Source organism: Camellia sinensis, chromosome 11, assembly GCF_055761805.1.
Source record: "Camellia sinensis isolate YWXY chromosome 11, ASM5576180v1, whole genome shotgun sequence".
NCBI classification, from domain to species: domain Eukaryota; kingdom Viridiplantae; phylum Streptophyta; class Magnoliopsida; order Ericales; family Theaceae; genus Camellia; species Camellia sinensis.
The window spans coordinates 41,923,188-41,950,801 of NC_138971.1; the positions used below are offsets into that span (position 1 = coordinate 41,923,188).

At 37.0% G+C, this 27,614-nt stretch overlaps 1 protein-coding gene across 7 annotated transcripts in view; it reads right to left on the reverse strand.

Moving 5' to 3' along the window:
* Positions 1-27,614, reverse strand: part of LOC114255802 (calcium-dependent lipid-binding family protein) — an 81,374-nt gene that overhangs the window by 38,380 nt on the left and 15,380 nt on the right. For 6 of the 7 annotated variants that reach the window (XR_014343781.1, XM_028195344.2, XM_028195343.2 and 3 more), the window contains 23 exons: positions 26,840-26,997; positions 26,489-26,647; positions 25,877-25,969; positions 25,357-25,705; positions 24,848-24,961; positions 23,344-23,439; positions 23,122-23,189; positions 19,106-19,226; positions 18,822-19,022; positions 18,442-18,669; positions 18,234-18,343; positions 17,939-18,035; positions 16,793-16,891; positions 16,538-16,678; positions 16,316-16,384; positions 14,669-15,148; positions 14,236-14,562; positions 7,160-7,291; positions 6,923-7,036; positions 5,926-6,110; positions 4,632-4,740; positions 4,405-4,548; positions 88-363 (listed from right to left, as the gene is read on the reverse strand). Coding sequence is in view for 6 of the 7 variants with exons in the window: in XM_028195344.2 (XP_028051145.2) it covers positions 88-363; positions 4,405-4,548; positions 4,632-4,740; positions 5,926-6,110; positions 6,923-7,036; positions 7,160-7,291; positions 14,236-14,562; positions 14,669-15,148; positions 16,316-16,384; positions 16,538-16,678; positions 16,793-16,891; positions 17,939-18,035; positions 18,234-18,343; positions 18,442-18,669; positions 18,822-19,022; positions 19,106-19,226; positions 23,122-23,189; positions 23,344-23,439; positions 24,848-24,961; positions 25,357-25,705; positions 25,877-25,969; positions 26,489-26,647; positions 26,840-26,997 (3,870 nt within the window). In the remaining variant the exon portion in view is untranslated. Of the gene's footprint in view, positions 1-87; positions 364-4,404; positions 4,549-4,631; positions 4,741-5,925; positions 6,111-6,922; positions 7,037-7,159; positions 7,292-14,235; positions 14,563-14,668; positions 15,149-16,315; positions 16,385-16,537; positions 16,679-16,792; positions 16,892-17,938; positions 18,036-18,233; positions 18,344-18,441; positions 18,670-18,821; positions 19,023-19,105; positions 19,227-23,121; positions 23,190-23,343; positions 23,440-24,847; positions 24,962-25,356; positions 25,706-25,876; positions 25,970-26,488; positions 26,648-26,839; positions 26,998-27,215; positions 27,357-27,614 lie in introns of those variants that run through there. The other variant, XM_028195346.2, reaches the window with a different exon arrangement.

The window sequence follows — 27,614 nt, forward strand, 5'->3', positions numbered from 1 at the left end:
GCATGTAAACTGTCAATATAGAACTGACCCTCATGAAGGAAGAAAATTTTAAGATCAGAGATTCAGTAAAAAAAAATAGATACTCACAGCAACATGAGCCAGAGGTGAATCCTCATGAACGCCACTACACAACTCTAGCAATGCATGGTCCACTTCCACTGCTATTATTGTAACAGTATGTGAGAGTAAGATTTGACTATTGATATTGACCTTATCAGCTAGCAACCGCATTGTCTCTTTTGAACCAGACTTGCTTCCACGAAAACTTGGAGGAAGTTTTGGTTGTTCAGATAAGTTCATATAGAAACAATCCAGAATAACATTATACTCTTTATCAGACATCACAGCATGCAGTAAACCCACCTATCAAAATGTTCGTAGGAATCAACTAAAGGTCCTCATAGTTCATATGGATAAGCAACTGATTGGAAGCATAACAAAAGAATTAGACTGAGGCTATTAAAGTTAAAGAAGAAAACTAGCCATTATAAAGTAAGAAATCCTGATAAAATTAAATAAATAAGAACGAGAAATTTGAAAATAAACAATAACCAACACCAACTCACTTTTGTGGTTCCACAATTTCGAAAAGCAAAGTAAAACAACACTTTAAGTCAATGGTAAGAATCAAATGCCTAATCCCATCCATTTGCTCAAATGCCATACTAGCCCCCTAAACATTGCCATAATGGCTTTAGCCAAAGTTAAAGCATGTCTGGACTAAAAAAAAGGTTGAGAATAGGGTATTGAATTCGCAAAACTGAGGTTTTACAATTATAAGGTCTTTTTTAAAAACAAGATAAAAAAGTTAATTTAAAACCCATAATATAAATATTATATGTTACTAGTGTGACATCAACGCCCGAGTTAAATATTATTATAACTGTAACTGGAAATATGCATATATTATATATAGGAGTGCACACAAAAAAAAATTGAAAATGTAGGACGTGACACATAGGGTACATGTGCAAAACATATAATTCTATATATTTATTATATTTCCTATATTTGAATATTATACATTTATGCCATGTTAAATATTTATTCTCATCAAATTCATCAACCTGGGTATGCTACCCCGATGAATTATATATATATGTATAATGGAACAACATGTCACCATGTCCTAAACGTGTCCTAGTGAAAAACAAAATAGGACACTTCCTACAGCATGTTTGACATGTGTTCAGAGCGTGCCCAGCACATGTCCATGTCCGACACATGTCAGCCACCAATATTTGGCCTGTGGAGAGGTGTTTGCGCTTCAATGTTCTCAAATGTTTCTAACATATCAATCTTATGTTAGGCAGTGATGAGAACATTTAATCAGCACTGGTCCACTAGAGTGTCCATAAGCACATCTATCTCACCAGTTGCAGCTTTCCCTGTGTGTGTTGTATAATGAGCAATCACTTCTAAGAATGGGGTGTGTCCGTATGTGTCGAACACCAAAACACACGACACATGTCCTACTATTATTATTATTATTTTCAAATTTAATCAGGCCAGAACATGCTTCGGACACTTGGGAGTTGGGGAACACATGTATCCAATGTTTAGATGTGCATAAAACACATTTCAAATTTGAACAAAATAATTTAGAATCCAATGAAAAAATAACAATGTAGATTTATACGTATTAATCTATCCTTTTTAGAAAACTGGGTTATTTTGTATATTTTTATTATCTTTAAATAAATAATTATCATATAATAAACATCAAAACTATATATTTTGAGCATCTCCAATGCGCCATGTTCGGCATTTTTTGAAAATTACTGCAGCGGCATGTCTGTATTGTGTTATTCAACCTTGAAGTTATATTAGTCATAAGCATTGACGCATTTAGTGGAAGGAAGACTGGAAGACAAGCCTGTTTAAGTTAATCAAGCTTATGATTATGTTAAGCGCTGACTGAGACATTTAATCAACACTAGACCATCGCTCCGTGTGTGCGTGTCCGTGCCAATACTAAACCTTGCAGGTTTCTTATTTGTAACCAAAGAGAACATTTATGCCCATTTGCTACAAGATATGGAAAATTGAAACGAAGGTAAGCAGGGTGGAAAAGTAACTTGAGCAAAATAAAACAGCAGTGTTTTCCATTAAATCAGTCTGCCAACTCATACTGCACCACCCTATGCTGCATGAATATATGAAACAAGATGTGGGCGCCAGCTGAAAAATGCCAAAAATATTGGTAATGATTGGATGACCTTGCCTCATGAAGTAAAGGGAAGCTTAAAAGACAAGGCAGCTTAATATTATGTTTGTTGACAGAGGTAAATAGTAGACCGTCCATAAGAACATCCATATCACCGCTTGTCCCCCTTCCTGTGTGTGCATATGCATATTGAACCTTAAGGTTCATTAGTCAAATAGTGAATCTCTTTTTCATAACCAAAGAGAACATTTATGCCTCATTTTCTAGAAGATATCGAAAATTGAAAGGAAGAAGGTAGGTGGGGCGGAAATGTAACCTTTGGAAACAAAACCATCTTCATTCCCATCTATTTGGCTGATTAACGGAAATGGACATGGAAAGAAGTGTAACTTTATTTTACCATCATACCATTACATCTTACCACAAGAGGGTTATTTAAGGCAGCAAAATTGCAGTAGAATATCATCCTTTCCCTCTTCTTTGTCCCCCCTTTTGGGCAGAAGGAAACTGCAGCTACAGGGGTAACTTCCTTACCCTTCCCCTTTCCTTCCAAAGAAAGGATAACAGGGCAACTCAAAATGCCCGATAATCTTTACTCGGAAGGACGTTGATGATTTGAGTAAAGATTTACATGCCAACTCAAAATGTCAGATAACATGGCAATTTGGCTAAATGTTTGGCATATGGTTTCTGGTTCAAACGATGCAGTTTTAAGATAAGATTTTTATTGTGAACTCATGAAGATATATAGTTTCCCACTTTTGAAGATAGTGAGCTTGTTTGGTTTGTATCTCAAGATACATTTTTTGAGAAAAAATTTCAAAATTTTATTTGGTTCAAATTTGTTGAAAAAAATTCCCAAAATCATTTTCTCTCTTCTACACATCAATCAATCACTTTTTCTCTCTCATCTCTCATTCTCAATCACTTTTTCTCTCACACATATCTATTCAACTACAACAAAATATCAAATCATCCCAAACTCCCAAACTCTAAAACAATTTTCAAAATATACAACCAAACAAATCAAAAAAATTTCTAAACTCTCTCCCAAATTTTTTTTTGAAAATTTATCTCAAAACACAAACCAAACACACCCTGTGATTTTCCGATATTTATGAATTTTGGAAAATCATTATGACTCCTCATTCAGGTTGATGTTTCCTCTTGTCAATCAACAAATGGCTCAAATGCTGTATTAAGGGGGTATGGTGTGCTACTACCTACCTCCACACCCAGAGTGGGCCTGATGTGGGCAACCTCGAGGGAGCTCCATGGACAGTGTCGTCAAGGGGCATGAATGCTGACACTGCACGTTCCTCCTAGGAGCAAGGTTTAATTGGCTAAAAATGTTCTTCTTTAAAAATAAAAATTATATATATATATATATATATAAGATTGCTACCACTTCAAATTGAAAAGAAGAAGAAGATGGGTTTGGAGCAGATGTTCCATGGAAGAATAAAAGAACATATTCTTGAATGTCATTTTCATGGAAGAATACATTCGTGAAGGTCATTTTCTTCTTCCTCTACCGCATTTCTTTCTTATATTGAATACTCATCAAACAAAAGAACACTCCTCTCCTTTCTCTACCACTTCAAATTGACAGACCTCACTTTGTCTCCATTTCTATTTCTATCTTCACTTACTGATGGAACCAAATCAAGAAAGAGACTTCTTTAGAGAGAAAGAATCCCAAAATGGGTACAAGAGCTCTCAAGCTCTGAAATATTCAATATCAAAATATCATTAACTAAATACTAAAGGGGTTTAGCGACCTATTTATAGGATAAAAGACCCAACTAACTCTAACTCTGATGGTACTAAAACATAACAACCATACTAATTCTAACTACATCACTTACAGCCATCTGCAGAGATGCCATACATTCCAAGCACATGTTGAGATAGTAAACTAAACATGTGTGTCCATGTCAATTCCAAGGTAGGCCTTGTCCAACGAAGTTAAATCTTGTATCCACTTATTATACATCTAAACTAAGGATGCATGTAAATGTGAGGATGAATGTAGGGGTTAGAGAGTTTAAATTGATGTTCTTGCATTTCTTGCTAATATGCACATGAGAAGTCAATGATAAAAGTCCATGCCAAGGAACAAAATAGAAACCCATGTATCCATGCAAATGCCCCAAATCATAAAGATTGCTAAATCCAAACGATGGAAGAAGAAAGAATGGCAAAATCAGAAGTAGATCTCCCGTCACCGAAAATACCTTCACTCCTAATGAAAATGTTGGAACTTTCCGAAAGACATCCCTCAAACTACGCCGTACATAAACTTTAATTCCTTGTCCGTCCCGTATCATTGGCTTACCAATACAACCATTGATTCCTACGGCCATGTTGATTCCCAAAATCTGCAATATTACAGCTGAAGTTAACATTACTTCACTACTTCAAGTTTAATGTCTGAACCAAGACTTCAAACATAAAGAAATACCTCTGCATCAAGAACATCAAGATGGACAGCTGAAGGATCTTTCTCTGGGCATCCATGCCAACTAAATTCATTTCTCACTTGCAGCTGGCCCAGATCAAGTTGCATGAAGCTGCAACAATAAATACAAAAAAGTTAATCAATACCCAGTAATACTTAATATTAAAGATATATCTCAGTTGCACGAAACAGAAGCAAGGACGGGGTGGGGGCGGAGATGGGGGAGCTACGGCTCATAAAAGTGTCCAAGGTTGGGAATGCCTAAATATATTAGTATATTGTAAGAAAAAAAATTTGCTTAGTTGTACTAAATATGTGAAATTATGAATAAATATTGGAGAATCTTGTCAAGTTTTCAACTGAAAATTGTTATTATTGTAAATATAAAAAATAAAAAATAAATAAATTGTAAATACAGAGTAGTAGTATAAATTTAAGTTAATTTTTTCCTTCTAATGGTTGCAATACATTTTCTCTTGCTTGATAACTGTTCTTTTTGTTTCTTTGGGATTCATATGTTCGAGAAGTTTCATCTCAGTTGAGAACGTGGTTCTTTCTTGATAGGAACGAGATTCTAACTTGATTCTTACTCTGAAAAACAATTCTAGAGCAGATTTGTCACCCCTAGTAGGAGGTTCCTACAACTACGAGCCATATACTACTAGGAAAACAATACTTTTTCCACATTATAATTGTCACTTAGTTTTTGAAAGTAACAAAAGAGAAGGGCAACTATAACCAAAAGTCAACCTCAACAAATTGAAAGAACATCTCAATTGATGGGAGCAACAAGACAGTAAAACAGAATAAATTCCAGGAATCATTAAGCAAAAAATAATAATTTGGAGAAGAAGAGGAAGAAGAAGAAAAACAAAAATGACTACATTTAAGAGACATGTCAGAACTATTTAGATACCAAACCAGCATAAGTCTCATATAATGTCTATTATTCCCATCCCACAAAGCATTCAAATATGTTTTTATACAAAACATCCAGTTAGATAATTTTATGTAATTTTTGGACCCAGCACGACACATGTCCCAAAAGGATAAAGGTAAGAAGAGAACACAAGTACACAAGGAAGAGTGTTCTAACACAAAAGTGAGTATGCATGAAATTATTTATCCTTATCCTTTAAATTATTTATCAAAAAAAAAAAAAACTTTTCAAGATCAATAAAATTCTATATATCACCTTATCTGCACAAACTTATTATTCCTTTGCTGCCAAAAAAACTAAGAACTAAATTAACCAACTGAATACTAAATGACGTGAATTTCTTTGAGAAATACAGACTCTTTACTCATGGAATTTCTTGGTACGATTATTATTGGAGTATCGAGTGAAAGGTCCAGCTTCAATGCCGAGGATCCATCAATCTCATATTTATTAATCAGCCACTCAAAGCCTCCAACTTTATCAACAAGTTTAATTGCTTCTTCAGTATGCGGGGTTGCAAGTTCCATAAAGTAGGTAGTTATCTGCAGAAGCATGTATCAACATCTTATGTCAGAAATTCACAACACTGAAACAAGAATTGAACCCAAGAAGTAACAAAAACAAAATCAGTTCAACTAACACCAACAATGAAAAAAACCAGTTATATGAAGTCTAAAAAGTACGGACACAACTATAGAGGAGGCGTGTGGTGTCGGACACCCGTGTCAGCAAAGACACTCTATGGACACTCTAACAAAGCGAATCCGACACTTCTTCAATGTGTCTTATTTAAAAATGTAATCTCATAATATCAGACACTTCTTAAAACCTCCAAACACAGCCTATGTGATGAATCAATTCATAGTAATAATGTTATGTATTCTTTGGAATGCAACTTATTCACTCTAAATATGTTTTGAAACACTTTATAAGATAAATACATTATGTGCATTTTTATATTCTATAATTATTTTTCATTCTTTATATTGTAATTGTTACATGAATGATATTTTGATGTTTAAGTTAATTTTAATTAGTGTTACGTTGTTTATTTTTTTCATTACCTCTCAATAAACTATTTGTATATATCACATATAATAAATTTATAAAAATATAAATTTGAAATGTGTCCTAGACGTGTCGTGTTGTGCATTTTTTTTAAAATTGACGTGTCGGCATGTCAGTGTCGTGTCCATATCTTGTCACGTGCCCGTATCTATGCTACTTAGTATGAAGTAAATGAAAAAGAAAGTTGATTAGTTCACTAATTACCAATGCTATATGTGCACCAGCAGCTTCACCAATATTAACATTAAGAAGAGTTTCCATTTTTAACAGCATCAATCAGACTTACCTCCTGAACAAACCTATAGAGGAAGACAATGCGAACTGCAGAAACTCGGCCTTGCAAGCTGTAATCATATCCTTCATAATCGTCATCTTCAGCACTATAAGAATTGAAAGTAAACTGAGAGAGAGAGAGAGAGAGCAATATTAGAACAATGAAAAAAAAAATGACAAAATATAAATATAAAAAATAGATAAGAAGCCTGTGAGGCATCAGCTTCTAATCAAACAAATTAAAAGGTACCTTGATAAGAGATTCAGCCCCCTGATTGCGTATATCACAAAGCCACCCCCAACAGTGATCCATTCCAAGAGACATATCACAGAGCCTGAAATTTCCTAATGTGCCTTCAATGGATATAGAACTAGGATGAAGCTGAAAGAATTAAATAAACTCTATCAGACAACGAAATTTACACCAGAATGATAGGCTCAAATTCATGGACCAAAACACACACCAATAAAAATGCAGACGACAAATTAATTCCCTAAAACAAGCGAGCAGACGACAAATTAATTCCCTAAAACAAGCGAGAATGTTTCATTCAACAAGAATACAAAGTGTTGGGCTTCTCTCAAGTTTTGAACTTGAGTGGTAGGACCCACAATGGGTCCTATCTCGATGTTCATTTTTTAGGGCCTTCCATGTAAATCATCCATGAAAAAAATTAAGTCGATCCAATAATCGTACCTTTTTTTTTTCATAGACGATATTCACAGAGGGACCTACAAGATGAACGGTTCGGATCTAAGATTTTAGTGAAGAGAAAGTTATAGGGAATAGGTTAGACCTCATTCCCTTTTATATTGATAATACTGAGTAATTACAGGAGTGCCATAAGACATAAATTATGGGCCAACCCATTACATCAATAAAGGAAAAAATAAATATAGAAAGAACAAAATATAAAAAATATTCTTTCCTATTTTAACACTCCCCCTCAAGCTGGTGCGAAGACATCTCTCATACCCAGCTTGTTGAGAATGCCATGAAATGGTTTGTTTCCTATACCCTTGGTGAGAACATCTGCCAGTTGGTCCCAGTCTTCACAAATGGAATACATATGGTGCCACTTGTGAGTTTTTCCTTGATGAAGTGCCTATCAATCTCAACATGCTTAGTCCTGTCATGTTAAACTGAATTATGAGCTATGTTGATTGCGGCTTTGTTGTCACAATACAATCTCATGGAATCGGTCTGATGGATCCCCAAATCTCCCAATAATAGTCTAATCCATAGCAACAAACATACACCCTGAGCCCTAGCCCTGAATTCTGCCTCAGCGCTAGATCTAGTAACCACATTCTTTTTCTTACTTCGCCAAATGACTAAGTTGCCTCCAACAAATGTGCAATATACAGAAGTTGATAGTCTATCAGTGACGGATCTAGCCCAATCCACATCAGTGAATGCCTCCACACTGAGATGTCCATGTTTCGAGAAATAGAAACCCTTTCTAGGAGAAGCCTTCAAATATCTCAAGATTCTCATAACTGCCTCTAAGTGGGAATTTCTTGGAACATGCATAAACTGGCTAACCATGCCTACAGCAATGGCAATGTCTGAACAGGAGTGGGATAAGTATATGAGCTTACCCACTAATCTCTGATATCTCTCCCTGCCCACTGGATCTCCCCCTTGATCCTCACTTAGTTTCTGGTCCGGTTCTAGAGGTGTATCACATGGTCTACCTCCAAGCATTCCAGTTTCCTTAAGCAAGTCAAGTACATACTTCCTCTGGCATATAAAGATGACATCTTTGGACCGAGCTACCTCAATGCTCAAAAAATACTTCAAATTGCCTAAGTCTTCGACTTCAAACTCCTTGGCTAAGTATTCCTTCAACCGAGGAATCTCCTTAACATCATCTCCTGTCAAAATAATATCATCAACATAGACAATAAGAGCTCTGGTCATACCAAGTGAGGAGTGTTTCACAAATAAGGTGTGATCAACTTGACTTTGCTTGAACCCATATGTCAGCAAAGCTTGAGCAACCTTTCAAACCAAGCCCTAGGGGATTGCTTTAGCCCAAAGAGTGACTTCCGAAGCCTGCACACTTTACTTTTGAACCTAGCATTCTCAAAACTAGGGGGAATATCCATATATAAACCTCTTCTTCTAGGTCTCCATGAAGGAAGACATTCTTCACATCAAACTGATGAAGTGACCAATCCAGATTTACAGCAAAAGAGAGTAGTATTCTCACAGAGTTCATTTTAGCAACCAATGCAAATGTCTCCTGGTAATCTACCCCATACGTCTGAGTAAAACCCTTAGCAACCAGTCTTGCTTTGTACCGTTCCATGGAACCATCTGCTTTGTGTTTTACAGTGTACACCCACTTACATCCAACTGGATTTTTGCCTCTAGGTAACTCCACTAACTCCCAAGTGCCATTCTTGCTGAGAGCTCTCATCTCTTCCATTATGGCATGTTTCCATTCAGGAATAGTGAGAGCCTCTTGAAAATTGTTAGGCAGACTCATAGAAGAAATCTTAGACAAAAAGGCTTTATATGAGGGAGACAGATTGGAATAAGAGACATAATTCGTAATAGGATGCTGAGTACATGACCTAACCCCCTTTCTATTAGCAATGGGAACATCAAGATCTGAAAGCTCAGGAATGGGAGCACTCGGATCAGAATTACCTGGACTCTCAGGAAAGGGGGTGACTCTGGGCACTCATCCGAGGAAGTAGTTGGCAGTAGAGGAGGGAAAGTAGATTCCTGCATCCAGGTGACTTGTTGTCTGTCCTTGTCCCTGACATAAACTTTGCCTGCGTCAACAACTGTTGCTGGCTTATCATCCTCTATCTGTGCAACCACTGGTAGAGGTGGAACAGGAATCTCTTTACACCAAGGCTCCCCTTGAAGGGATGACTGGGACACTGGAGAGGGTAGAAAATAAGACTGAGACGTGAAAAAAGTGACATCCATGGAGACAAACCATTTGCGAGTGGGAGGATGATAACACTTATAACCCTTTTGTGTGGCAGAGTAACCTAGGAAAACACACCTAAGAGACCTAGGATCCAATTTACCACGAGTAAGGAAATGATTATGGACAAAACAAACACAGCCAAAGGTCTTAGGGGAAAGGGAGAACCCAGAAGAGATGGACTCGAACAGAACTTTGAGAGGTGTTTGCTCGTGAAGGAATTGTGTAGGAAGACGATTAATCAATTAAGTGGCAGTGAGAACTGGCTCCCCCCAATAGGATCTAGGAACACGCATTTCAAAAGATAGACAACGGGCCACATCAAAGAAATGACGATTTTTCCTTTCAACAACCCTATTTTGTTAAGGGGTACTGGTGCAGGAAGTTTGATGAATAATGCCATGAATGACAAAATAACTGGCAAGACCAGAGTCAAGATATTCCCCCCCCCCCCAAATTATCAGAACACAAAATTTTGACAACCGCCCCCAAACTGAGTGCAAATCATTTTATGGAAGGTTTGAAACACAAAAAACATGTCACTTTTATCTTTCAGCAGATAGACCCAAGTGGCCCTAGAACAGTCATCAATGAAAGTAACAAATCATTTTTGATCTTTTAAAGACACAAAACGTGAGGGATCCCAAACATCAAAATGAATCAAAGTAAATGGAACTGAACTTTTATTAATATAGGGAGCAAAAGAAGCTTGGTGTTGTTTCCCATGTAGACAAGATTCACATTGAAAATCAGACACACTATTATTCTCAAACCCAAAAGGAAATAAATGCTTAAGTAGTAAAAAAAAGGGATTTCCTAAACGATGGTGCCACAGCCAGAGGTCTTCCTTGGTGGATGGTAACTAAGCAGAGGAATGAGCCAGCCTATCTGTCTAACCGAGAATGTAGAGATCATGTTCTGCTCTACCACTGCCAATCTTCTTCCTCGTGATAAGGTCTTGGAAAAGATAACGATCAGGAAAAAACGTCACGCTACAATTCAAATCACGAGTAATACGACTCAAAGATAAAAGATTAACACTAAAATTAGAAACATGGAGAGCAGAGGATAAAGGAAGGGAAGGTGTGACATGAATTAAACCTTTCCCAAATACAGACGACATAGTACCATCAGCAATACGTACTTTTTCTTGACCTAAATAGGGGTTATACTCGGAGAATAAATGAGAGGAACCAGACATATGGTCAGAAACACCAGAATCAATTATCCAGGGCACAATGGTATGAGATAGCAATACATATGAAGAGGATGCCAAGTTACCTGAATTGGCAAAGGAAGAAGAGGGTGCACCTGTGGCAGAAGTGGAGGCGCGACGGTCTAGCAAGTGGCAAAGAGCGATCTCAAAATAAGAGGTAGATAACCCCGAAACATTAGCAGCCGATGAGACAACGGGAGATGAAGGTGGTGGCTCAACCGTGTCTGAAAGTTGAGCCCGACCAATGGCCCCTCGGCCTCTAGACGGGCCAGATCTACCCCCGCGAGTACCAGGACAGTCTCTGCAACCACCAAGAGTCCCATGCAGCTTCCAACAAGTCTCTCGGGTACGTCGAGGTCAATGGCAGTAGTCACAAAAAAGATTATCCTTCTCAGAAGGACGAGAACAATGAGACATATGCTCGCCAGCGCGGGAAGGTACAGAAACCAAAGCAAAACGATCAGTGGTGGTAGAAGGAAGCATCACAGAGCAACGACTCTCTTCATTCTGCACAAAAGCAAAGGCTTCCTAGAGAGAAGGAAGCACATCCATGCCAAGAACGCGGCTCCGAACAGGGTTATACTCCACATTTCGGCCTTCCAAGAACTTGAAGACCCACTCTTGTGCCACAAATTTCCGATAACCAGCAGAATCAGTGGAACAGACAGACTTGTAATCCTGAAGATGATCAAGCCTCTTCCACCCATTGCTAAGAAAGGTAAAATACTAGAGAATAGTCATCTCACCTTGTACCGACCTTTCAATGGAGCGACGTAACTCAACAGCCTGGGAGAAGTTCCCCTTCCGGGAGTAAGTGGTAGCCACGGCCTCCCAAATATCCTGGGCAGTGTCCATAGAGAGATAGCCCTCTCCAATCTCTAGAACCATAGAATGGATCAACCAACCCATAATAAGAGAGTTAGTGATCTCTCACTGATCATAAGTCGAGTCTGTGGTGGTTGGTGCCGGTATCCTGCCATCAACTTACCCCATCTTCCCTCTGCTCTTCAAACAAAATAGTCAAACTTTGCGACCACGCTAGATAGTTCTAAGCATTGAATAGAGAGGTGGTGATCTTGAGGCCAAGGTTGAGGTTATCAGTCATAGTAGGAGGTACAATGGAACTCTCACCCTGAGGTGGCTGAGAAGTAGTAGATTCACTAAGGGAATCTGCCATGGATACTTTACTATTTAACTCTCAAAAAACAAGGCCAATCACAAACCTAGAAGATAAAAGTGGAAGGAAAGACACAACTACCACTGTGACAGCATAAAGAATAATTAAGAACTCATCAGTATGTTTTTTTTTTTTCCCCACTGCATTTTTTTTTGGGGTTTAGGTTAAAACAGAAAACAGAGAGCTTAAAACATAGAATGAGAGACCTAGAGACTGGCCGACAGAGACAGAAGACCAGAGGGACTGTCGTGGAAGGTCTAGACAGCCAGAGGGACTATCGTTGAAGGTGAAGAGCCCTGGAGGGTGCCGACAGCAACTCTGGAGCCAAGAGGACCCTACGACACAGCCTAAAGAGCCAGGGAGGGCTCTCGACAGACCCCTAGAAGACGAGAGGGGGGCTGCCGAGGCCTGGGTCGAGGGTTACGAGAGACCTGGGTGAGCAAGAGAGGCTGGGTGCTGGGTTTCGGTGGCTCAGAGGCTGCCGGAGAAGAGAGAGATTGCCGGAGTGTTAGAAGAGAATGGCTAGGGCCTGTTTGGCTTTGATACCATGAAGATTTTAGAGAAGAGAAAGTGATAGGGAATAGGTTAGACCTCATTCCCTTTTATATTTATAATACTAAGTAATTACAAGAGTGCCATAAGGCATAAATTATGGGCCAGCCCATTACATCAATAAAGGGAAAAATAAATATATAAAGAATAAAATATAACAAATATTCTTTCCTATTCTAACAGGATCATCGAGAGGGGCCCTATGGGCACAAGTTCTCTCAAGTTCAGATTTGCACTTGAGAAAAAGCTCAACCCAAAAAGATGCAAGTGATTTGGGTTTGAAAAGACTGAATATATTACATTTAAAAGTAAAACAGCTAATTCTTTAAAAATAACATTTTATATCTCAAATTTTCACTTCAAAATTAAAGTCCTTGGTTGAAGACATGAAAGCAAAAATTCAGAAAGCCTTCTACAAATTTAAAATAAAATTCCAGAATCCTCTTTAGTCATGGAAATAACATTATTGAAGCTTGTGTAGCCAAATACATCAAAGGAGTTTTCAGAAAGGCAATAATTGGAGTCACACATCATATAGCCCCAACAAAAGATTGATAATTCATAATTATAGGAGAAAGACAAATCAGCATAATTCGTAGGTAAAACAGAGATAAAAAAAGACATGAGATGATATACAACTTGAGATTCATAAAGCAGAAAATTTGGCTACAACATTTGGTTTCCTTTTTGACTTTCCTATTAAGCAATCAGAAAATACAGAAAGGACCCAAAGTAATCATTCACAATATTATGTTTTGAGCAACCCACAAGATTGGATTAGTCACATCATCCACAAGAAACAGAAAACAACCAGCCCAAAGTGAATCTAAGGGGTTGTTTGATAAGGCTCAAGATTAAGTACTGAACTAAAATTTTTTAAATGAGCCATTAAAATCTAAAATTATTAATTAAAATTGAACACATTGACCGGTAGTCTGTTTAGCATTTAATCATGAGTAAGGGATCTGTGAATCAAGCATTATCAAATGCTTTTAACAAAGATCCAGATCCACTATAAAAATTTAGATCAATGCACTTGAAGGGTCATCAAAATACTCTTAAGCCTTAGGGAACCAACTAGAATAAATTGTCCCCCAAAGACTTAATTGAATCACGCACTGCCTAATACTAAAGAAAGGCCCTAGAATACAGTTAAAACTTACAGCAAAGCAAAACCAACTTCTACACTTACTAAAAGACACAAACACAGTTATAATAAGAACAACAATCAACTATAAAGGACCTTATTAATTGTGACTGCAAATGAATTATTGAAATACAAAATTAGAGTATTCAAAAAAAGCCTACAATTTTTATGAATTGGAACCATATCTTTTCTATTTTTGTTTAACCAATTCATATCTACGAAACTGATTAACTGAATGGAAAAGAAAAATAAGGATAACAAAGTGGAATTAAACTGTTCTACTCACCTTGAGATCCAAGACAAAACTCTCTTGCACAAACATTGCAAGCTGAGAACCATCCTCCTTATTTAGAAACACGGACACACTGTCAACATCCAGGTTCAAATAGAATATTATACGACCTTTACCATATCCCAACAAGCCTTTAACAAAAGCATGCCCAGTTTCTTCCGTCTTGTCTTTGTTCACTAAAGATTGATCGTCTGAAATTGTTGTCACGCTTGTATCACTTGTCCCAATAGTTGCAGAGCTTAGATTGAAGCCGAAACCAATTAAAGCAACAACAGTGGGTCTGTTGCAAAAGAATTCCAATTTCGACATGCGAATGCTCATCTGGAAAAAAATATTTATTGAATTAATTAACATAGCTTAGTAGGGATATGGATTTCTTAGTCCAATTTTTTTCTCTTATCAGTTGAATGATGCTTAAGTCAAATACCTGTGCATCTATACCATCATAATCAGGTGAACTAGGATTCCTTGTCGAGTATGTAACAGATACAAAATCTGAGTTGTCACTGCCCTCTGCTTCATAAAAAACATCACCAGTTGTGCTTTTACCTTTTCCCACCTCCTTCTCACGAACTATGTCTCCAACAGAATCAAACTCAGCATATTCACTAATATCACCTGATCTTGAGGCAAAAGCCATATCAAAATTTTGTGAGTAATCAGGCAAAGACATGAAATCGGGCAAAGCATCCTTGAAAATATCATCCTCCTCTGAGATTACTGTGGGCACCTCCTTCACCAGAGGATCTAAAGTGCTAGGGGAAGCAAATAAAGGGTCATTCTTCAGCACAGAGCAGGCTAAATACTTTGGACCTGAAGATAAAGATCCTTGAAGCTCATCCTTGATTTTCAATGAATGTAGCTTCATCTTGACAGTCAAATCACCTTCCAACCGAATAACATGCACCTGCAAAGCAACATATTACAATTTAAACGTCAATGAATATAACTGAGAAAATAATAGCTGGAAGAATCTTCAGCTCAAGAACATGTGTTCCACAAAGGAAACTGCATAAGGTTGATATAAAAGGTCAATGAACTCTCGAAAGCACAAGAGTCTAAGAACAATATCAATCCAATTGCAAAAAACTCACCATTGTACCACACAAACCACTTTCAATGACAAAAAGATAGCTTTCCTATTTTATTTTTGGTCAGCAACAAAGAAAATTTCATTAAAAAGAACAAAGAAGAATCAAGTATAAGAGGGAGAAAAGAAGTACACCGAGAAAAAAAAAAAAGGAAAAGAAAAAACATACTCAAATTCTACAAATGGCGCTCCAATCCCTAGAAATTAAAAAAGAGGAAACCCTTTAAAAGGAGCCACTGACACCCAAAAAGGAGCTCAAAAACAAATCCTTTCCCAAATGTTTTCAAAATTTTCATATCTTCCCTCAAAATTCTAGCATTCCTTCCTTTCAATCCTTAAGACCCCACAGAACTGCACAAACCACACATTTCCAAGAGCCCTTACCATTTGATCCAAAACCTCTGAAGTCAAAGAAAGCAAATGCTCACAGGAAGATGGAATAACTTAAGCAGCCTCCACCAGAAAAAAATAAAAATAAAATATATATATATATATATATATCTCCCCCATAAAGAAAGAGCTAAAGGACAACGCAAGAACAGATGATCCACGCTCTCCCCAGCCCCCCTACACATAACACGCCATTATGGAAGCAAGTAACAATTTGGCCTTCTTCTTTGAGCTATGTCATCAGTTTTAAGCTTCATGCGAGCCAAAGTCCATGCAAACACTTCAACCTTAAAAGAAAACTTTCTCGATTGCAACTTATTGGCTGGCACATACCATACAATATACATTAATGAAATTAGAAAACAAAAACAGAATAAAACCTTCATGCGGATTGAACTTTGAGCTTAAGACTATTGAAATACCAAAAGCAGACTACAGCACTATTGAACATAAAAATCAATACAAGCTTTGCGCAATATCCAGTTTCTCAGAATTTTACGCACAAAACAACTATGAACTACATTTGCATCAATCTGACACTGGTTATTTCTTATTTAACTTCCATGTAATGGATTGCAGACAAGCATGACAGACCTTTCCCCCTCCAGCAAGAATCTCAAGAATTCGAGTCTCCTCGAGTTTTTCTTGCACCTCATCATCGATCTGCAAATTAATAGAAATAATAAAAATAACTAAAATAAAAAATTTGCTCTTAATATGACATAATTGACAAAATTTAAAATAAGCAGATAGCATAAATGACAGTCTTGGAACTACATTTGGCAGAAAAAATGACTAAAGAAAAACAAAACTTACCTTTCCATATAGTGATAATTTTGTTTCCACCAAAGCACCATTAATAACAAGGTCAGCTGGCTTCAAAGCAGCGGCATGAGGTTTGGAAAATTCAGCAAGACCATCACCTGAATCTCCGAGTATATTAACTGAAGAAGGAGCCTATAAACCAGCATATTCAAAAGGCACACGTCTTAATTACTAACCATTTTAGAAATGAAGAATGCACAAATAATAATAATAATAATAATAATAATAATAATAATTCGTATATACAGAAGCTCGATAAGTGGCTTGCATGAGTCCTCTCAACCAAGTGCCTTTCTCCTCCTCATCCTGAAACTCTATCACCAGGGTACTAAATGATTCCAAAGCCTTCAAAAGAATAAATATATATAAGTAAAGGAAAACAAATATATTATTCACATAAATAACAGAAAAGAAGCATCATCCATCACCATAAAAATAAAAATTTTAAAAAACAAAACAAAAACAGAAAAAGAAAAAGAAGAGCCCATTCAAAGAAGACAACTAACAAATTGAGAAATACAATTGATACCCACAAACTTTAAACCCTGAGAGAAGGTTCTGATTGATCACAAATTTGAATACTTACTTACAATATTAAGCAAGCCTAATGCACCACACCTATTTATCTTTTCACAACAACTTTCAAACAAAAAGAGTTTATAAAATTACACAACAAATAGAATGAAGTTAAAAATTAAGTAGCAAAAGCAAGTATGTGAGATAACTGGTGAGCAATACGAGAGAAAACAATAGGATTAAGAAATTTAGAATATTAAAACCTTGAGTAGGAGGATGAATAATGGAGAAACTTCACTTTATCCCATGTACTTTGCCCCAAAAACTCTTTACCAAACTTTAAAAACCACACTTCTATTTCATATCTCAAAGACACAAAATACATTTGAGATCTCAAGAAATATGTTATGAGACCAAATATAGAAGATGAAAAGACAGGTGGTTATCTATCATTTCCAAACCATCTTTTGAACCATCCCAATATAATTGATTTGCGTCATTGAAACAGATCTAAATAGAACTATTAAAAAGCTAACCAAGTCAGACATGTGGTGTATTGTAGGTACAAGCATCTAGCTCCACCATGTGGCATCTTTATTAACGAAGTTCCATGTGTCAACATAGTGAGGTGACACGTGGGTCATTGGTACACCTTGATAAGTGCCGAAATGTACGACATAAACACATGCTTATTAACCAAATCAAGCAAAGAGCTTCAAATGACTATATATGAAAGCATGTGAAGTAAAAATCACCATAAATTCTATCAGAAAAGATAAAATTAAAGCATACCAGAAAGGTAATAAGAGTATGATTAGTACTTAGGATATGATAAAATAAAATCAACAAAACCCACTTAAAATATAAAATATTTACCTTCTGAATGTCCATACCCCTAACACTAACAGCAAGACAAGAGACTGAACCACCAACATTCATTGGGGGAACTTCATATACTTGCTTGCCAGCCATGCTGCAGCAACACAAAATTTAATTTTTAAGTCAAGCATGTAGAGAGAATATTCAATTATATGGCATTCATCAAAGAGACAACAACCTAGAAAATAACAGTTATATTTCAACAGCAGCTTAGCTGAATCTCTTATCATTCAAACAGTAGAACAGAACAAGCAGCACAAAACAAGTTCAACAAAAAAGTAAATAGGTGCACCTAGAGCATCTCTGATAGTTCTGGGACATTTCTGATTCCAACACATAAAGATATAATCCAGTCAACACAATAAAACAGGGATGCCATGCAGCAACAGAATAACCAATTCCCTGAATCCAGAATACATAACAAAAGGAGATCAGACGCAATGAAAAGAGTGACAGCAGATTTGGATATCAGATGATTTTCTTTGGCACAAACATCATACCCTCCAAACAAGGATTCGAGCTTCAGTTGCAAGATCTGGGGGATTCCAAGGGACAAAATCAGCTTGAAAATTTTCTAACTCAGGCTGACCACTACTTTGAGTTGTGCCATAGAGTATATTAAACAATTCCATAAGTCTACAATATCTGGCTGGAGAAAAGTGTATGCCAAGGCTCGGCACTTGGACAGAAACACGCGTTGATGGGTAACTTGGATGAGGTACTTTGATCTTCAATAAACAAACAAATGGGAAAGATTAGGACAAAATAGAGTAAATCATGATAACAGCCAGAACCCAGAATACAACCTGTACCGTGAATCAGAGCTACCAGTATTTTGATAATATATATACATAGGTACAAATACAAGCTGAAAAATTACCTGATCAACAATAACTGCCATACCACACCTATCAATCAGAGACCAGAGGTTATCAGAATCTTTCAACATGGGAGATACAGGAGACACCAAAGCGCAACTCTGACTGTCATAACCACAACCAGTAAAAAAGGCAGCTATATCTCTTCCAGAAATATAGAAACGGGAGTACAGACGTTTCCCCTGATCACCAAGCTGATCTCCCTGCAATGATGACCAATATATTTAAAATAAAAATATCAATGCAATATAAAAACAAAGTAAAAGATTGAACTAAAGGATCATACCTTAGTATACAATGTGAAATGACCAAAATCCAAAAGAAAATGGCAATCACATTTGGAAGAACCACACGTTCGTATAGGAACTCTAACTTTTGGAGCATCAAGATCGATGTCGAGAGCAAATCTGAGAGAACAAAAAAAAATAAATAAATAAGGATGAGAGTTAATAATGTAAACTTATTAGCTTTCCTCATTCAGCCACAATTTAGGGAAACAATACTTATGGTTGGATATGCCAATAGCTCCTCGTAGCTATTAACCCAGCTTAAACAACTAAATGATTAAAGATGCCTAAAACCAATAGATACTCAACATCTCCTAATAGGTTCATGACATCCTTGGAAGTTGGTGTGCCCTGAAGGTTAGACAATATATAAAGAAACTAGCACTCCAGTTAATAATGGTGCTTTAGCAACTAAATGACCAATAGCACTTCAGTATATGCAAATAGGACACCAATGATTTGCAATCATCCTGCACCTAACATTCCGTGGCAATCACTTCTAAACTTCCAAAATGCCAACCATGTAAACTGGATGCTCAAATCCTAAGACCCAACACCTAAAATAAATAAATAAGAAGAAAAAAGAAAGTTAAAAAACTTTAAAAAAATAAAATAACATAAAAACAAGCAGACATTACATGGTCTTCGGTAGAACGCAACCCCAAAGCTAGTTATTGAAGTGAGGGTGCCCTCACATTTATATGCTTAACATTACTTTAGTACGCAAGCAATGTGGTTAAAAATAAAACAAAATAAATAAATAAATAGGAGACATGTCCCTGTGAGAATATATTTGTCTATATTGTGAGAATATATTTGTCCTTGTGGACCAATTTTTCATGAGTCTGTTCCCTCTTGTCCTCCTGCACCCCCTCTTGCTCCTTCGTCTCCTCCGTTGTTAGTCTATTCTCGTCGCAAGGCTCTCTCTCCACTCGTTGTCTCTACCCTACTGCTAATCCCCTTAATTCTGACAACTCTGATCTTGCCCATTGTAAGTATCCCCTTCACAACTTTAAACAGATAGTCAAACTTGGTTTTGCTAAAATATGTTTTTCTCCTTTCTACTGCACCTTTTTGTCTGCTATTCACTCTTTTTCAAAATCCCAATCTTACAACGAGGCCTGTCAGGATCCTAATTGGATTCAAGCCATGGAGGATGAGTTGTCTACATTGCAGAAAACTACTACTTGGGAGCTAGTTCCTTTGTCTGCTGGTAAGAATTTGGTTGGTTGTAAATGGGTCTATAAAGTCAAGACTCATTCTGATGGTTCTCTCGAGCGCTACAAAGCTTATCTGGTTGCTAAAGGTTTCTCCCAGGAGTATGGCATTGATCATGAGGAGACTTTTGCCCCTATTGCCCAGATGACTACTGTCCACACTTTGATCTCAATCGCTGCTATTCGTCATTGGCCTTTTTATCCGATGGATGTTAAAAATACTTTTCTTAATGGTCATCTCATTGAAAAGGTTTGCATGCGTCCTCCCCTAGCCTGCTGCGTTCCTCTGGACAAGTTTAGCGACTTCACCATGTTCTGTATGGTTTGAAGCAATCTCCTCATACTTGGTATGATCGCTTTCAAACAGTTGTTACTGAGTTTGGATTTCATCCTTGTGCTCACGACTCTGCCTTGTTTCTCCTCCACACCTCTACTAGTTTTGTTGCCCTCATACTGTACGTAGATGATCATCACCAGTTCTAACTCTTCTGCTATCTCCGAAGTCAAGCAGCATCTCTTTCGCACCTTCGAAATGAAGAATTTAGGCCCATTGCAGTATTTTCTTGGCATTGAGATAGCTTCTTCTCCCAATGGCTACTTTCTGTCTTAGGCCAAGTATGCCAACGAGGTTATGCATCGTGCCAGTCTTACTGACACTAAGCTTTCTGATACCCCCATTGAGCTTAATGTGAAGCTTAACACTACTGATGGTGTTCCTCTGGAAGATCCTACTATATATCGAAAGCTTGTAGGTTGCTTAGTCTATCAGATAGTTACTCGCCCTAATCTTACCTACGTTGTCCATGTGGTTAGTCAATTTGTTTCTGCTCCTCGTTCTACACAGTGGGCTGCTTTAATTCGAATTCTTCACTAACTTCGCGGTACTATCTTTCAAGACTTGCTCTTATCTTCTACTTCTTCCTTGGACTTGGTGACCTATGTTGATGTTGATTGGGCTGGTTATGTTAATGATCCCAAGTCCACTTCTGGTTTTTGTATGTTTCTTGGCGATTCCCTGATTTCTTGGAAAAGCAAGAAACAAATTGTTATTACTCGTCGCCGAAGCTAAGTATCGTGCTATGGCTCATGCTACTGCTGAAATTATCTGGCTTCGTAGTCTTTTATATGACTGGGGCATCCCTCAGTCTTCTTCGACCTCTCTCTATTGCGACAACCGAAGTGCTATTCAAATTGCCCATAACACTGTCTTTCATGAACGAACGAAGCACATTAAGATTGATTACCACTTCTTTCGCCAACATCTGCAGTCTGGCTCTATCTTGCTTCTGTTTGTGCCTTCAACTTTACAACTTGTTGACTTCTTTACCAAGACTCACACCACTTCTCGATTTCAGTTTCAGTTTCGGTTTCTTCTTAACAAACTCTCAGTGTTTTCTGCTAAAACACCTTGAGTTTGAGCAGGGGCGTGAAAATACATTTGTTTATACTGCCTATAATTTTAGGAATTATTGTATTTTAGGGATTTGGAATGATTGTGATTATGTAAATATTCTGTGTAATTCGTATTTCCTTTTTAGGCTTAGGGATTAGAGTTCTATATAAGTGATGTAATCTTTGTATCAATTACTCAGTCGAATATACAGAAATATTCAGAAACTTACAGGCCCCACCGAGTCTTCAAAGTGTCCTAGCATATACCCAACATGTCTGATCCTTCCAATATGTCCAACACGTATCAAACAAAGATATGCAAACTCCAAAGAGGTGTCCGTGCTTCATAGGTTCTAAGTATAATTTATTGATTCTACTTCTTCTTTGCTTAAGTAATTGCTCACAAGTTATAATTCATGACCTTATATTAGCTCCTTTTATAACCCCAAAAGCCCCAATTAACCCAACTCTTTCTATGAGCTTATGGTCTCTAAGTTGGCACCAAAATCCTAAAATATCTGGTACCCAAAACTAGCAATACAAACACTGAAAATCGTGTAACCTGTTATTTTGATATCTAGGCCATTCCTTCTACCTTGTTGAAACCTAGACCCACAAGCTTATGGTAATCCCACCATAAAACCAATTTCAAGGAGCATAATTCTCAATTTCCCTGTTGCTCTCCTAAATTAATAGGCATGTTATTAACTCAAAACCTGGACTTGCTTGGGGGCATGAAGAACCTCATGCAGCACAATCCATACACAAAACTGATCCAAACCACAGCTCTTTAATAGCATACTATCTACATCTGGCACGTATTGCAAGTGAATAATCCACCTTAGCCATTTTCTCTCAATAGTACAACCTTCAACTCATCATAAATGCAACAAGATTTATTCTACACTTCTTTGTCCCATCACGCATCCATCTCAACATCCAATGTATGAAATGCTTGTACTTTATGGGCACTTCCCTCTTTTTGTTCAAGAATCGACAGTGCCTAAACATTGGAACAGTGAATCTACAGACTAGACTTCTTATCCATCCAGCACAAAACAAGTTTGAATTCACAAGTATAATATAAAGGCATCTAAGGAATCCATATGGATAACAATTGGGATGAAGAGAGCAGTTAAGACATGTCACCCTTGACCGAAAACACATCAAACCAAACAATTTGAGTCATAACTTTATAACCTCATAAGGCAAAATATACAGGTATTTACACTCCAATTTCTACTAATGAATGGTCATAATGGTCATACTATAACATAAGACACAACAAAAATTTTAATACACAGGTGATAAGAATGAAATTTTGTTTGGTCAAATCCAAACAACTAAATGGATAATCAAAGCAAGAAAGTAAATCCGAAATGGGAAAAATATGTTAAAAGGTGGACCTGCTTTGTTCTTCTAATACAATTTGGAATTGCTCTTGAGCTCTACGAGTAACCATGTCAATCTTATTCTGCACTCGGCATGAAATACCAGATGTAAGTAAAAGGCAATATCCAAAGTAACAACGTGATTACTTTCTCAATCTTAATTTGTACTCAACATCAAATATTAAAATATTTGTTTCTAATTGTAAGAAGTAAAATCTAAAGCAACCACATCATTACCTGCAAAACAGTTGCAGTTTCCAATGCAACAGTAGGGCTAACTGCATTACTCCTCTTTACAAATTCCAAAAAGCGATTGTAACTTTCCATCAAAACCTGCAATACCATTTTATTAAGAGACAATAATCACAAAATTATCAAAGTTCAGGTCACACTCGGTGGAAAAGAAGAAAGGAAGAAAGAAAAAAAAAAGTAGAGAACAAGAATAGCAAGGAGAAGAGGGGGATGGGGCGGGAAAGGACAGACAACATTCACAAAGTAGTGTTGTGACGAGATCAGAGAAGAAAGACAAGGAGCTCTTATACATTCTTTTGAATTTTTTTTTTTTCCTGATTGGCACTGGGGTGTCCGGATCAAAACCCGACTAATCCCCACGGGTGCACAGGCCCTCGGTAAGGAGTTTCCCACAAGTGCACTACAGTTAATTCAAGGGTTCTCCCCCAGTCCAATGGCCCCAAAGAATGGTTAGCACCTAAGAGGTTTCGATCCTTAAACCTTGGGGCGGAGCACACCCCCAAGACCCAAGCCTTGCCACCAAGCCAACCTGTTGGGGTTTACATTCTTTTAAAATATAATCCCCTCTCTTTACCAATCTCTACAGGTCTAACACTTTAACAAGTCCAAGTGATACATCACAAATTTATCACGCTTTGTGTACATAAATTTAAGAGTGACACGTGTGAACCAATAATAAATAATTAGGTGTACATGTAATTTACAATTTGGTTCTTTTTTTCTTTTTTTTTTGTTTTGGTGGGGGGGTTGGAGTTATTGTCTTCCTGCTAGGGGTCAATTTATTTTGCCTTCTTTCTACTATATATAGTTCTATGCAATATTAGTTGTTACAATTTTGAACGTTAAGGTTACAAGTAAATAACAAAACATATGTAAATATTTTTTCAACACCTCGTCCATGCTATGTTCATGTCCTGATTTTTTGAAGGCCGTATTGTTGGCATGTCCATATTGTGTTTTATTAGAGTCATGTGCCTGTATTCAAGCTTCTTAACCTAAATCCTTAAAAATAAATAAAGGTGTTGTCAAAGGGTGTATGCACCTTTTACTGTCCAAGATCCAGAAGAAGTAATTCGATAACCCAAGACCCAAGAAATTAATTATCAACTGTCTCATTATTCCTTCCTCAAGAAAACAAGTACTCAAGAAGATAACCACTTCCGCTAATTTCAACTGGTCATTTTCATAAATCTTGGTAGTCATGTCATTCCAACTCAGTACCCGAAAAGAGTTACTAAGGCAACAATTTATGCAATTAAATTTGTTTAATTTTGTTTCATCAAGACAATTCAGTAAGAGCTCCTAGCACACAAACCAAGGCACAGGATTTGCACACACAAGAAAATTCAAAAGAAAATGAAGGAAAAAAGTAGAGCACGATAAGTGACAAAGCAAGGGTATATTAGACGTATAGTGGTTAGAACATATAAAATATTTCAAAAATTGATTTAATATATCTACAAAGTAAATAAAAAGATCAACAAATTACCGTGACATGACAGGGAGAAATTGTCGCCGAAAGCCTCCAGTCTACATTTTCCCCAACTGGTGAACGTACAAAATTAGCAGATAATGCATTCACCTTCTGCTCACTTGAGACACTCTGTCAAAACATATTTTTTAAAACATATAAGCCAACTTGCAAAATAAAAATGTTAACTAGGAATTCCAAGTTCAAATTATAGTATGAATTTGGGCGCAAATAGATTAGAGAAAAATTTTGAACATCAACCTTCTTTGAGAAAATTACCAGAATCTATTACACCTACAGAAATATACCACAATTAAAAGTACATGTAGAAGTTTCCAATACAACTAGACAATTATGAAAGCATCAACATTCTCATCAAAACTAAATACAGTTAAACTAGTTGAGTTTGTGAAATTTACATGCACCTAAGTTACAAATTCCATCACATTCTAAAACATATATGTCATAAGTGAATCAAAACCTTGCCATGGAGAACATAACAATCACAGCACAATGAAAAAATGAACCTGTACAAGTGAACCTTCTGGAGCAGACAATCCGTAAAACCTCAATGTCACATCACAGTGGGTGCTCCGATGTTTAAATTTAGTAGATACAAGGAGTTGCTCAAATCTACCACAAACAATCTCGGTCTGATTGATATTGACTATCCTGGCAGCAGCCTGACCAATAGATATATTTACTAAAAAATGTATCATATTTTGCGAGTCCTTTCCAAAATGTAATGTCAAGTCCTCAGCTGGCTGGTAGCTTAATAGGTTATTGACTGCCTGCCATTCTTCTTTGGTCAATCTTTCCTGCACAGATTCTGATCCCCCAGAAGCATCCATGACAGAGGCATCTCCAGGAGTATACCTGAGAAGAAAAGAAACTACAATAAGGTGACAGCAGCAAATGGACGACAACAAGAAGAATAACCACTTAAGCACAGATAAGAAGGATCTAAGCACACAAGAAAAACAGAAAAAACAAAAGGAGGTAATTCAATTGAAAGAAATTGATAAAGGCCATAACATTCTCACAGACCATCTAAAAGGAAACCAGCCTTTCTTTTTAAGCATCCGCTGTTCAGCTGCTTCCTTAGATTTTACAGATTCAACCTTGGCATGTGCAAGAAACCTGAAAGGTAAATATACCATCAGTCAGAAAAGGAAAAGCCAGCAGTTCAAATATTTGTATCCTCAACACTCCATGATATCTACAAAGTTCAATATGAGGACACATAGGAATGTATAAGGTTATCTGGGGGAAGAAGAGAAGAAAGGAACTGGAAAGGGGGACTTAATGGGTGCGTAAATATCCAGTATCTGTAAAGATTTGCATATTATAATTTTTGCTGCAGTCCCCAAAACATTTCGTATTCACACCTTGGTAAGATAATTGATAACAGATCATTCTAGTTCAACTTTGTCAAAAAGTTTAAACCAGAACTAAACCGACTTTGCATAAATTAGTAACTGGATCCAAACTGAATATCTCATCTTTTACTTCGATGCAAACTAAACAAGAAAGAGAATTCATTTCGCCATGTTCAACGCAGTAGTCAACCATGGTGTTGCAAAAGCAATAGTCACACTTCGCTGCCGTAGCAACAAAATATTATAAGAGAACACCCCTTGATAAACTAGAACTTCATACCTCCATAAGAGAGTTACTTTAGGATCCAGATCTTTCTCAATATCTCTAATTTCTGAGATATTAACATTTGATAATTGTTGCAATGAGCCCGCATATAATTGGATGTATCGTCGACGAAGCTGACACAAATGGTGTATTTGATCCCATGAGAATCGATAGCTGAAAAGGAAAGAATGTGAGAAGTTAGATAAAACAACAGACAAGTAAATATAATGACCATTATTTGTTGATCAAAGAAAGTGCCAATTAGCACAGTGAACTTAAATTTTAAAATCAGGTATAAAAAAAAAAATTCCAACTTTGTCTTCTCTTCAATTATAAATAATATCCAACTGAATTGATATATATTACCACACTTTCTTCTGCTGCAGGGTGGCTTGAGCAGCATAACGCCACCATAAACGTGGAGCTTCCGAAACTGAAACCACAGGTCTTAAATGGGAAACCTCAACATAAGTTTTGTATCTTGAAATAGCTTCCAAAAGTCTTATCCAATCATGGTATTGAGCCTGTGAAAAGAATACAAGTGATGAATCACATCTAGCCCTCCATTTGATTCCCAACAAAGGTCAGAGAATAAAATCAAAAGAAACAAATTAACACCTCCAATTCTTTTTCTTCTGTTTACCTGTGTGAGTGTGTGTGTGTGTGTGTGTGTGTGTGTGTGTGTGTGTGTGTGTGAGAGAGAGAGAGAGAGAGAGGCGGCCAAAGGTTAGGGGGACCAAACCATGTAAATGAGGAACCATGTCCAGGTGGCCAAAGGTTCAGGAGGTGAAACTAGCGGCCATATGTCAGAGGAAGTGGAGCTGTCCAAAAGAGATTTTAAAGTTGGTCGCAATGACAAGGCCAACAACAATTTCCTTTCAAAAGCTTTCTCTTTGGTCCTGGAACGAGGACCAGGTTCAGGTGGACAATGGCAGCAACAGAAAATGCACAGGTGCCACAATTTTTAAAATAGTTTTGTTCATGGAGAAAATGTAAACCAATTACCTTTCTCTTTTAAATTCTCTCAACCCAAAAATAAGTTAAAAGAAAGAAAAGAATAACCAGAACAAGGCCACAGGCAAAACGCAGATGGGAAAGCACCAAAAGGACAATCACATTGCAGTTATCTAAGAAAGTCAAG